The following is a 13,508-nucleotide window of genomic DNA, read 5'->3' as shown; positions in this document are numbered from 1 at the left end:
TCCTGGGGTCTGACCAGCTCCTGGGGCCCGACCAGCTCCTGGGGCCCGACCAGCTCCTGGGGTCTGACCAGCTCCTGGGGCCTGACCAGCTCCTGGGGTCATAGAGACCTATGAGGTTTGTATTCTTAAACATATTCGTGATTTATTTTGGGTCTGAGGTATTTGCAGCTTTGTAAACTAATAAAATCAATAGTAACAATGACTGGGAGCCAGTGCAGTGGTTTTTAAAATAGCTGTAATAAAATACGTAAGATGGGCTTTTTTCCCATGATATTTGTTAAAATTCTAGCAGCAGCATTTTGAATGAGTTGCTGCTGTCTAATGATGTTATTATGAAGGCCAGTCAGGGGCGCTTTGCAATAATCCATCTTACTGGGAATAAAGGCATGAGTGAGTCTGGCTTGGACCTGAAACTACTGAATTTATCTACATTTTTCAGATGATTCGGTTGTAGCTTTAGTATGGTTGGTGAATGCAAAATGCCATCTAAGAAATACATGAAGATTTCTGACCTAGGTCATTGTCTTTACAACCTTGTAGACAAGGTATGCGCAGAACCAAAACCTGCCCCCTCACTTAACAAAAATGATAATCACTCAATCGTCTTTGTTGAGTTGAAGGAAGTTTTGTTTCTGTCAGTTTTTTATTTTCTCTAGGCATTAATACGGTGAATTTATAGGACTATAGTCATTAGGTGAAACACCTAAATAAGTTTGAGGATTATGACTATGGCAGACAACATCGCTGTCTTGTGGAATTCGGCCAAGCAGGAGCACATAAAGTTTGAATAAGAGAGGGGGCCAGGAATTGATCCCTGCGGTACTCCGTCTGCCAAGTCAATTAGGAATCTGAGCCAGTTACTAGTAGTGAAAATGTAACCTAAGTGATCAAAGTTATCAATTTACTTTAGGAATATAGAAGTATTATCTTTATTTAATGTAGTCTAAGGGGGGGTGGGGGGCATGGTGGCATGGTTTGCAATACTACCTCACATTTCTGGGACCAGCTTTTGAGTTCCCACCCTGGTGCCATCTGTGTGGACTGTGGAGTTTTCCCCGCGTCAAAGTGGGTTTCCTCTGGGTTCTCTGGTTTCCCCTTACACTGCAAAAACATACTTAGGTGAATTGGAGTTGCCCAATTGTGTGTGTGTGTGTGTGTGTGTGTGTGTGTGCACGAGTGTGCGCCTGCACTATACCGTTAACACCGTGAGAAGTCAACAGCCCAATTATACATCAGCTTATTAATAAAAATAAAGCATTTTATTTTCTTCCAAGCTTATAATCTGATTATTTGTTCTTATATAGTATAAGTGACCGGTTTATCTGCATTGTGTGAGTTTTCTGTTAAATATACTCTGAAGCTGCAACCTGATAGCACATTAACAAGTTCAAAAACAGATTTCAAACAAATTTTGTGTAATTATACACATTAAACAATAATAACCTGAATACATATATGTATAGTAGCAAATTAAAAAGTAAAACATATTGTATGAATAAGTGTATAAAAGTGTATAAAAAGTGTATAAATATATCTTATTTTTTATACAAATCAATTCAGGTGAAAAACATATGTTTTCAGGGTTTCCAACTCTCACGCATCTGGCGTGACACTCACGCTTTCAGACTCTCACGCATCTGGCGTGACACTCACGCTTTCAGACTCTCACGTTCATGCAAGAAATCTTACGGCAACTCTATATTATTCCATTATAAACCTAAAATTAGCGACATCAAAAGCACTGGGGTAGTTTGCAAACCCTGCAGACAATTTACAAGGTAATGAAACCGTGACATACATGAAAATGTGTGTGCGTCTGTGTCCAGTCCTGAGTTGAAAATCTCACTCCAGCCAGCTGACCAAAGTTAGCAACCCTGCGTTTTATTTGAAATGAACTGTAAAATGTGCTGTTTTTGGCTGAAACTGCTTGTCGTTCACTTTGTGTTGTTACTCCGACAATTATGAAATGAATATGAGAAAACATTACTTATGTCCCTTTTTACATCTTTTCAAAGACTACCCATACCCAACTGTAATAGCTATTAAAGTGAACATGTAAAATATATTTTTAAAATTTAGCTATGTAAAGGGAGAGTACATGCTACTCCTCCCAATACTTGGAAAAAGTAATACTGATATAATACCATCACCATCCAAAGTGAAAAATACCGTGATAATAATTTTAGGTCATATCGCCCAACCCTAGATGACGGCATCAAAGGCTGCCAGTGGTCCAATGATGGCAGGGCTCTTCTTTGACCTGCATCAGTATTCAGGAAGGTGTCATTCAGTAGCTTAATGGTCGAAAGCTAGAGTAAAATTCGCCAAGATAACCATTCATGTTCAAAAAGGTGCTCAGCTGATTGATGACGATGAATAACCTTGGCTGTGAAGGGCGGATTTGAAATAGTTCTGTAATTGTTCAGTGTGAAAGGATTCTGTGGTTTTCAGTGATGTCACACAGTCCTTTGATAGAAGTAAGGTCACTATTTGCAGCCGGTCTGCTGCTAATCAACTAAAAACATTTTTTAAAAGTTGGAGAGAGAAAAGCATCCACTGCAATGTTTAAAGTGGTGGAACTCTCTGTGGAGACATCTTCAATGATACATTATGTAAAGCAGGGGTGGCCAATCTTATCTGCAATGGGTGCAATCAGTGTGCAGGTTTTTGGGATAATCTTTACGTCAGCTGTTCAAACACAGGTGTGAGGACTATTCAGACAATCAGTCCTCTAATTAGTAATCTCATTAGGGAGTTGTATTAAAAACCTGCATGGTCCTTTCTGGATAAGATTGCCCACCCCTGATGTAAGGTCTAAAGCAGGGCTATTCAACTCAGGCCCTCGATTCCAAATCCAGGCCTTGTTTTCAGTTCTCCCAGGTAGTTAGTTTAATAATTACTGATTCTGATTGGTCAGAGGCTTCACACCTGGCTCACAGGTGAAGGAAGGCTGGAAAATCAGCAGGGCTCGGCCCTTGAGGACCGTGAGTTGAATAGCCCTGGTCTAAAGCAAGGGTTGGGGAGCCTGTTCCATGGAGGGTGTGTGAGCAGGTTTTTGGGATGACTGCTCCATCAGCCAGTAAGAAATCAGTGGTTGTCCTGGGGACCCACTGTTATTGGCTGATTGAGAGGCCATCTCAAAAACCTGCACCCACACTGGCCGTCCATGGAACAGGTTCACGTCCCCAGTCTAAAGAAAACTGTGGAATGTGTTTATCATACTCTGTTGTTGGTTTTGTATTTAGAACATGACGATTGCTGTGAACCCAGCAAATCCTCCATCATGGGTTCGAGGCTAGAGGCCACCTGTGTGCTGTTTGGGTTGCTGAGTGGCTCAGCGGGCGAAGTCTCTGTGCCTGTGATTAGAAGTTTGAGCCCCAGCCTGAACAGAACAGTCGCATGTCTCTGGGCCCTTGAGCGAGGCCCTTAACCCCCAGCTGCAGGGACGCCACACGCTGACTGACTGACCCTGCACTGTTACCCTCAAGCTGTGGAGAGCAAGATGGGGGAGGGGAAGAGAATTCCTGTGTAACTGTGAAGATGTCAGGTGAAGGATTTATCATGTACCAAAGAGATGACTTACTGGCTGTTGTTAGATGATAGATTTTGATATCTAGGAATATCCCAGAAACCTGTGTCCTGATGGACATTCTTGGTAGACAGAAGACAGAAATTTGTCGGTGTTTGTGTCGTGAATCTCCTCATATTTGGACCAACTTGAAGAACAGCCGCAGAGTTCGGCTCCGTCGGCAGAAGGCATTTAATTTAGGCTGGATGGAAAACCTAATTGTGGCAGACGGATGGGAGCGGGTGACAGGCCCTCGGCTTCTCGTGGGCAAAGGGGGAGCCTCAGGAATTTCAGCTCAGTCCTCCCTTGGGTGCTCGAAATGTTGGAAGGTTGGCAGTCCTTTTCCCGTGATGCTCCCCCCCGCCGCGGCGCTTTGAGGGCAGTGTGCTGGTGGTGCCATTAGGGTTCGAATGCCCTGGCTGTGTGGGGGTGGGGGTGCTAGGGCAGGGACATTGGGCCTGGTGTCTAGGGCTCCATATCCATGGCGTTTCAGCTATAAACATTTTCAGAGACTGCTCGAGTGAGTGGTGAGGGAGGAGGAAAAGAAAGATGAATAAATGTTTTTATATTTTCTCTTTTGTAGCAAATGAAGACTTATTGCTGCAAACTGGCAGGCCACATTCTTGTGTAATGTCGGTTATGTCTGTATTTGTTGAATATTAAATGGCCTATGAATGGATTGTTCTTCCCGGAAGATTCTTTAGGCCTCCTTGATGTCGGTGATGAGTCGTGTTTCTCCTCCGGGGCAGAAAGACTGTGGGTGGTGTCGGGAGGAGGGTGCTTCATTATCATTGTGCCATACCCCCCCCCCCAGCAGGCCCAAGAGAGTCACTTTCGTTCATGGGCGTGTTCCTGGGGAGACTGATTGGTGGCCGGGGGGGTGGGGGGGGGGTTGGTCACCCTTCAGGAGACACGGAAGCCCAAGTAAAAAGGTAGAAGCCAGTGGAAAGCAGGAAATATTCCTGTTTCCAGACTGACTGGGAGAGCCAGTGTTTGCCTTCGTAAAAGGAGACGTCTGACAGAGCGAGAGGGAATGTGATGCAGCATAAGCGTCAGCCCACCAAACCAGCCCTGATTGTACCAGGAAGAGGGCGGGACTGCATGCTGGTGGTGTCAACTCAGGTGACCTCTCTGCAGTGTTGTCAGCCATGGTCTCCATGTTGACACTGTTAACCTCAAAAGTCACACCCCTTTCTGAGAAAATAGAAACCCCTCCCACAGTAACCCCTCCCACAGTAACCCCTCCTACAGGCCCCAGGTCCTCCTGCCTTATCTACACTGCAGTGCCGTTGGACCTGGAGCAGCTATGGCTGGCTCGAACCTGGCCCGGCGTGAATCCCCACCCTGTACCACCAGGCAGGCGACTCCGCACACAGTCAGGCAATGAGGGATGGGTTGCAGGGAGGATGGGGGCCACCCCCACCCCCTCCCCATTGTAATGCAACGTTTACAGATCCCTTTAAAAGTGATCTGCGTTGAATGTTTCCGCCTGAGAGAGTAGCTCCTGTTTGTGTAGCAGTACATTAGCCTGACATTCTGGCCCTCGGCGCTCCCATCCAGCCATGCGTGGAGCTGCCCCGCCGGTGTTGGGGTGGGGGCAGGGGCGATGGGGGTGTCACTGACGCACAATGCCACCTGACTGCGGAACAGCGGTCCACTGTCCCCCCGGAGGTTTGGTGTGTGGGGGGGGGGGGGGGTGGTGCAGGGTGACGGCGTGCTGATAGCAGCCGGAGAGGCGGAAGTGGGAGATCGATGTTCTGGACGTCACACGCCCACCATTGATGACTGAGCCCAGATGGGGCTCCTGTTCCCATTGTGGAGGTGGGGGGGTCGGTTCCGTGGATTGTGGAGGATGACGGCCCAGTAGGCCAAATCGAGCTTTGTCAAACTCCTTTCATTTTTTATTTTGAAGTGTGCCCCCCCCCCCACGCCAAACAATGTGTCTGCTGCTCAGTATAATGCTGACTGAGTCTGACTGAGTGCGGGCAGCATGCTGAGAAGACAGGCGTCGGCCCAGAAACCGGACTCAGCAGAGAGGGAGGCCGAGGGGGGGTCGCCACAATCCGCCGTCACCTGGGACTCGCCGCTCCCGTCAGACAGCTAAAATGCTGTGATGGTGAATCGGAACACTACTGTATGTCTGTGAACATTACATTCGTTTAGAAAGGGGCGACGACACACACACACACACACACACACACCCAGTCACGATGCCTTCCTGCTTCTGTCTGGATGTTTGGAAGGATGATCGGAACACACCAGCCCCGCCAATTCCTAGACGATTCTACTTGCATGAATCAGCTAAATGCCCTGATCCGAGCCCGTGACGGCCTCGTAGGGCTGGGCGATAAAACGATTACGATATGTATCGCGATAGACACGTGATCGATATCAATAAAAAATGTGTTCGATAAAACGTTCGATATTTTTTATTCTTCGTCGGAAGAAAACAGAGGTTGCGAAGCTAGTTTGGATCCGTACAGGTGTTCCGGGCAATTCGGTTTCCCTATGTTTCCCCTGTCTATCGGGAAATAATGTTTCCCCTAATATTAAAGCAAAGAGGTATGTGAAATGTCTGAAAATCACTCAAGTACATTATTACATGTGAATACTGTATTGTTATTAGTACCGAGGCCCAGAGTTGCTGTATACCTGTTTTAACAGGGGGGAACCAAATATCCTGAATGTCAGGAAAGAATGTTTCTCCTAATATTTAGGCAAATATGTATGTGGGATGTCTGAAAATCACTCAGGTACATTATTACATGCGAATACAGTACTAGTTCGTCACGCATAATATAGTCTTATAAGCAATACTATACCGTTTTCATCAAGAAATATCTCTATCCAGCGAATTAAATACTTTCATTTATTATCAGTAAAAACAAAAAACATGTGATGTTTTAAAATATGTGGCTTGTTTACCTCAAGAGCTTCGTAAAAAGACATGAAAACAACAGCGAAACCGTGTACAAATCAGCGCGCGACAGGGGAAACATAGGGAAACTGAATTGCCCGGAACACCGGAAACGCAGCTGTCATAAATGGTCGTAGCACAGCAAAACAACTGCTTTATGGAAGTTCTGCCGGTTTTTTGTGAATCACTGTGACGGTCGCCTCGCCCTTCCCTAACGCCGCTCGCCCCCCGTCTTCTGAATATTAAGTTATAGGTCTGTATCCTTTCGGTTTGTATGTGTCATGTTGTCCGGTTTTTCGCGTATCCCGTGTTTCGTTTCGAGTCTGCCGTGTCTTTTGTTTCCCCTTCTCTGTTTCCTCTCTGTGTTTACGGCGCACTTCCGGGTTCCGGCTCCCTACGTATCGCGTCTTCCTCGTTAGTGTTTGCATGTGTGTCTTTTCCTAGCACAAAACCTGGACTGAAAATATACTTGAATAGTTCAACTTCAAGTATGATTAGAGTAAGAATAACTTGAAGAGTTACTTTTTCATATTTCTGCAGGTTTTATATTTCAAACAATGTTACTGTACTGTATCAGGTTTGTTTTTTTATATTACAGATGTCAGTTTTATTTATGTTTACAAAACACTGCACATATTTTAAAAACACTTTATTTTCCATGGTTGTTGACATGTTTAAAATAAAAATGTTTAAATGTAATATATTTTTCTCCTGGTCTTTATTTTAAATGGGTCATAAAAAATGTCAATAATTATCGATATCGACCGATATGAAACACTCATATCGTGATACAGTTTTCAGTCATATCGCCCAGCCCTACGGCCTCGAGACACTGGGTGCCGATCAGTGTGTCAGGATGATGGGTTCGAGGCCTCCCCGTGGACCCAAAAATCTGTCCATTGATTTCCATAAATGCCTGTAGTGGCGTGCCGATGTGGAACCAAATGTGAGGGTGAATCCCTGATAACGGATGTATTATGGTCTGCCTCAAGCTTGATGGCGCTGATTAGCAGAGGGTCGTTACACTGTTTTTAGTCTCTGTGGAAAACGAAAGACTGATCTGCAGGCCAAATTTAATAATGGATCAATTTAATCAAGGCCGTGTCGCAGGCCGTGTAAAACCGTCACATGGGCCGGTGCTTTGAGACCTCCTTAAGTGGTGAATGAGCCAACAATATCCCTCATCCACTATGTAAAATGACTGATTGTCCAGTGCAGTCATCTCCATTATTTTAGTAGTTATGTCTTTAGCTCTGGTGCTTTGAATATTCACTTGATTTGAATATAATTGTTAATAATGGCAATCACACGCAATAACATGCTGGACCCATGCGTTGACCGATATATCCTGCATCTCTATGGCTTATGTGACGTGGGGTCACAGTAAGACTGGGGCCGTTCTCCAGGAGTGTAGGGCGCAAGGTCTGGGTCACCCTGGGCGGTATGATGTGTACATTTTGCACTATGAAAATCACATGACTAGGTGAGGCCTCATAGCCTTGCCCTGGTACCAGTGGTGATTGGGGTCAGTCCTTTAGGGGATGGAACTGGGCGATCGACTGTTGAGCAGGATCGATAAGGAAGTGGACAAGAAAGCGGGGCAATCTGTGGCTCTGTGGGCGAAGCCTCTGTGCCTGTGATTGGAACGTCACTGGTTTGAGCCCAGTCTCAGCAGAATAGTCACATGTCTGTGGCCCCTTGAGCGAGGCCCTTAAGCCTGGCCCCTGTGGCGCTCCTACAGGTGGCTGCCTTTCACTCCCAAACTCACTTTCACCTACATGTCTCATGGAGATCAAGCTAATGTAAGTGAAAAGAGAACTTCCACACAGTATTGCAGTTATTGTTGGATTGTTCTTCTCTGTACTGCTAAGGGTTTAGCCTCAGTGAAGGTCACCGTCAGCCCCTTTCTCTCATGTGACAGGAGGGACCCCAGCATGACTCGGGAGCTCGAAGGTTGTTATTTACTTGGGACTTAGTCTGCAAACCGTGGGCTACAGACGGTGATGTGCTCTGGATTGTCCAGGTGGAGGTGCCCTTTTTATCTTAAAAGCAATGAACACTACAGTGCCAGACTGATCTTTACATTTAAAGGACAAAGTTCACCAGATGAGTCAGAGGTCTCTGAAGATTATTGATCGGTATGGGGGGGGATAAAGAGCTTCTCTGTAAGCACCCCTATTGGAAAATGACAGCGATGCTCTAAGAGACAAATCTGCTTTGGACTGGGATGCGCTGACACTGCAGTTTTGTCATGTGACGATGTGTGTGTGTGGGGGGGGGGGGGGGAGCTCTCTGTCTCTCTCTGTATCTCTCTCTCAAGCTCCTTGGTTCTCTCTGTCTGTCTGCACCCCAGTTTCTCTAAACTGCCTCTGTCCAGCAGTTATGTAACTCTGTGGGGTGGGGGGCTGTTGTCTAATCAAACCAATAATGGGCTGACCTCTGTTTTATTTTCCCCATCCCTCTCTCATCAATTACTGAAACAATTCTGTCCATATGATGCTAAAAATATCCACCACGTCCTGTTTCTCTGACTCTAGTACCGCTCATAATTTCAGTGGGTGCTTCTGGAAGCGAGGAGTGGGGGCTGATGGGACATGTTCTGTGGGAGCATCCTGTGGGCCCCCTCCATTGGAGAGATAATTGGAAAGAAGATGAGTTTTATTAGGCCTGTCTTGCACCTGTTTGTGAGGAGGGTGGAACAGCACCCCCATGAGGCAAAGTAAGAACAGGTTTGGAGTTTTATGAACAAACGTAAATCTCACCTATTGTGGGAGTGGTGAAGGTGCAGCGTGTGTGACTGCCCTCTGTGCCTCGCAGTGGACTGGTGGTTTTCAAGAGGACCGGTTGAGGGGGGGAGCCGCTCATGTGAGGCGAGACCGAGGCGATGCTTCTGGGGTCTCGCGGGGGGGTCTGTTAGCTGCATTTCTGCTTCAGGGGACTCTGGGTGGACATCCAAGGGGTTGTTCTGGTATTTTTTATGAGGGATGGTGTGTGGCTCAGTGGGTTAAGGTACTGTGCCTGTGGATGGAAGGTCGCTGGTCCAAACCACAGGCTCAGCAGCGTGGTTTAGTTACTGTGCCTGTGGATGGAAGGTCGCTGGTCCAAACCACAGGCTCAGCAGCGTGGTTTAGTTACTGTGCCTGTGGATGGAAGGTCGCTGGTCCAAACCACAGGCTCAGCAGCGTGGTTTAGTTACTGTGCCTGTGGATGGAAGGTCGCTGGTCCAAACCACAGGCTCAGCAGCGTGGTTTAGTTACTGTGCCTGTGGATGGAAGGTCGCTGGTCCAAACCACAGGCTCAGCAGCGTGGTTTAGTTACTTTGCCTGTGGATGGAAGGTCGCTGGTCCAAACCACAGGCTCAGCAGCGTGGTTTAGTTACTTTGCCTGTGGATGGAAGGTCGCTGGTCCAAACCACAGGCTCAGCAGCGTGGTTTAGTTACTGTGCCTGTGGATGGAAGGTCGCTGGTCCAAATCACAGGCTCAGCAGCGTGGTTTAGTTACTGTGCCTGTGGATGGAAGGTCGCTCGTCCAACCCACAGGCTCAGCAGCGTGGTTTAGTTACTGTGCCTGTGGATGGAAGGTCGCTGGTCCAAACCACAGGCTCAGCAGCGTGGTTTAGTTACTGTGCCCTGAGTAAGGCGCTTAACCCCTCGCTTGCTACATGGACTGGCCTGCCCTGCTTTTTCAAAAATGTATGTCACTTTGGATAAATGAATCTGCTAAATAGCTAAAATGTGAATATATTTGATTGCAAACAGCCATCCCCACCCATGTGGGAATCTTCTGGAAGAGCTTCTATGAGCCGTTCAGGCACCCTCTCTGCGTCCATGTACTGCTCTCACTCTGTGTCTCAGTCTGCAAGCAGAGGTGATCAGGCTGTGGAGCAGCTGTTACAGTCTGAGTCCCCCCCCCCCCACCCCAGGAGTGCGTTTTGAAATATCAGCCATTGCTCTGTTCATGAAAAGCTCGCCTATTGATTTTTTTTTCCCACATTACTGTTTGATGTGCCTCTTGGCAAGGATATGTTGATATGTGTGTCTTTTTGTGTGTGCATGTGTCTGTATGTGTGCATGCAAGCGTGTGTGTGTGTGTGTGTGTGTGTGTATGTGTGTGTGTGTGTCTGCGGATACCAGTTGTGTTATTAAATTGGGTTGCGAGGCAAAGGGGGTTTACAGCTGTAGCCCCTGACTGAAATATTCACTGGAATCAGTGGAGCTGAGCTGTGAGTCTCTCCTTAGATCCGTCTCCTTTGTTTTCCTTAATGTCTTATCTAGGATAAAGTCCTGAAAAAGTAATGATATCCATTATTACTTTCTGGGGCTGGCAGGTTGTTGGACCTTTTGGGGAATAAGAACAATAAAATAAAAAAATACATATATTGCCCCCCTCCCCCATAGTCATAGTGAGTGCTGCTGCGTCAGAAGTTGCACTGAGCTTCCTGATCATTGTCCATCAATCCAATTCCCATAGCCGTGTATCCAATGCATAATTGAGCTGGGGCGGGGCCAGCATGGGCCAGTGTCACCATGGTAATAAGAGTGAGCCTTCACTTCCTAATTTCATTAAATAAAGCCGTTTGGGTATTTAACTCTGCTCTTCCTGGCAGCTCCTCAAAGCGGCAGATTAGCTTGCGAGGTATCTCTCTGGATGGGAAGCTGCTGTGTGAGGCCTAATCCCCATACGCAGATGGGTCATGGCGAGTTTGTTCCCTGGGCTGGCGCTGACCTTTGAGAGCGCCCATCCACAAATCATGCCCCCCCCCCTTACTCCAAGGCTTGAATTTAGCGTTCCTTGATACGTGTCAGATTACAATTTTGACCACTCTCCTCTTCACTCAAACTAGTTCCTGAGACTGTTTTGTTAATGAGCTGGTTTATGGGCATTGATCCAGATTCAGACCACATGCTGATTGAGATTCAGACCAGGCGCTGATCCAGACTAAGAACTGGCACTGATCTGGATTGAGAATTGGCACTAATCCAGATTGAGACCAGACACTGATCCAGATTCTGTATGATGACTGCTTCTGGGCATGGTCTTTGGCTTATAACATGTCACTTTGTGCAAAGCTATATTTTCCTCCTCCTCCACAGTTTCCTGTTATCACAACAGAAACAGAATCGAAGGTCCGGAGTGGGGGGGGGTGTAATTCTTCATCTGTACATCTGCATATCCAGTATCAACTCCTGTCCCAAGACCCTGAATTTCCACTCTACCTGACAGTATGTGTGTATGAGAGTGAGTGTGTGCGTGATTGTGTGTTTGCGTATGTATGGTCATGTGAGTTATCTATATATTATGATGTGGGGACCAAATGTCCCCACCATGTGATAAAAACCTGTTATTTTGACGTTGTGGGACCACTTTTTCTTTCCTCACATGGGAAAAGTCAGTTTCATAAAAATCAGCGAATGTGATCAAAAACTGAAAATGCCAAAGATCTTGTATTTTGTTTGGTTTCTTATAGTTAAGGTTAGGGTTGGGTAGGGGTTAAGGTTGTCATAGTTGGGATTAGGGTTATGCCCATATAAGTGAATGGACGGTCCCCACAAGGATATGAGTACAAACCTGTACCAGATAAGCAATGTGATAACAGATGGTGCCTCTTCCTTCCAGTTCCCACATGCAGTTCCCTTGTAATCATGTTCTTTCCACTGGGGGGCGCTCACAGCCGAGCCGGACAGGTCCAGACCTCGTGAAGCCTTGCGTTCTTCCTCCCGCATGCCGTGGTCCTTACCTGCGTTTCTTCTCCCCTGGGTGCCCACAGGGCCTGCATGTAACTGCAGCGGAGAAGGTGTCCTGGAGCCCGGGGGCTGCGATGGAGTCACAGGCCAGTGCCGCTGTCAGGTCGGCTACGTGGGCCCCCGGTGCGAGGCCTGCGATGGCGGCTACTTCACCAACGGCTCCACCGGCTGCCTGCCCTGCGACTGCGACTCTGTGGGCTCTGTCAGCCTGTTCTGTGACAGGTGAGCTCCCCCCTCACCCCCTCAGGACCCCCTGGGATGTGCTGACATCTCCTGCCTCCTTCTTACTCTTAATTAAAGGCTTCCGCTTTTACACAGCTGAGGCTTGATGGATGGGCGCCTTTCCTCCTGCTCTTCGTGACAGCCTGTCTGCTTGGGAAATGCCTGATATCCGTATCGACCGCGTGTCGGTTTATCTCAGCCGCCGTCCGTCACTGAGATAAAGCGGCTTGGCTGTGCTGGACATCAGCTGGTCACCCCCCCCATTACCTTTTTACCTGTGTTCACCCCCTTTGTACCTCTGTCCTTTTATGCCCCCGTGTTGCTACGTCAGGGCTATTTTGGGTAGAAACACCAGGCTGGGGTCCCGCAGGGGAGGTTCTGTCATGTGACTGAGCGTAAATACAGGGCAGAACAGCTGTTCACTGTGGGGCTGAATGTGGGGGTGCTTCCCCAGGAAGGAAGGGAGCGGAGCGTGAAGTGTGTAGTGTATCACTGGGTATGTTTCACATGTGTTGGAAATCAGTTGGCATGCTAAATGCAGAATGTGTGGGGTATCGGTGGGTATGACAGATGTGTGGGGTATCGTGGGTGTGACGGATGTGTGGGGTATCGGTGGGTATGACGGATATGTGGGGTATCGGTGGGTATGACGAATGTGTGGGGTATCGGTGGGTATGACGCATGTGTGGGGTATCGGTGGGTATGACGGATGTCTGGGGTATCGGTGGGTATGACGAATGTGTGGGGTATCGGTGGGTATGACAGATGTTTGGGGTATCAGTGGGTATGATGGATGTCTCGGGTATCGGTGGGTATGACAGATGTGTGGGGTATCGGTGGGTATGACAGATGTTTGGGGTATCAGTGGGTATGATGGATGTCTGGGGTATCGGTGGGTATGACAGATGTGTGGGGTATCGGTGGGTATGACGGATGTTTGGGGTATCAGTGGGTATGATGGATGTCTGGGGTACCGGTGGGTGTGCCGGATGTCTGGGGTATTGTGAGTAGACTGCTGGAGTGATGAGGCTGACATTTCCATCAACACTGAAGCGTT

General features: G+C 47.6%; 1 protein-coding gene across 1 annotated transcript in view; it reads left to right on the top strand.

Moving 5' to 3' along the window:
• Nucleotides 1-13,508, top strand: part of LOC111858742 (multiple epidermal growth factor-like domains protein 9) — a 76,021-nt gene that overhangs the window by 14,342 nt on the left and 48,171 nt on the right. The window contains exon 2 of the mRNA XM_023840767.2: nt 12,253-12,451. Coding sequence (XP_023696535.2) covers nt 12,253-12,451 — 199 coding nt within the window. The remainder of the gene's footprint in view (nt 1-12,252; nt 12,452-13,508) is intronic.

Source organism: Paramormyrops kingsleyae, chromosome 2 (assembly GCF_048594095.1).
Source record: "Paramormyrops kingsleyae isolate MSU_618 chromosome 2, PKINGS_0.4, whole genome shotgun sequence".
Taxonomy (NCBI): Eukaryota; Metazoa; Chordata; class Actinopteri; order Osteoglossiformes; family Mormyridae; genus Paramormyrops; species Paramormyrops kingsleyae.
The sequence above is the reverse complement of the archived record's forward strand: the minus strand, read 5'-3'. Positions and strand labels throughout refer to the sequence as shown.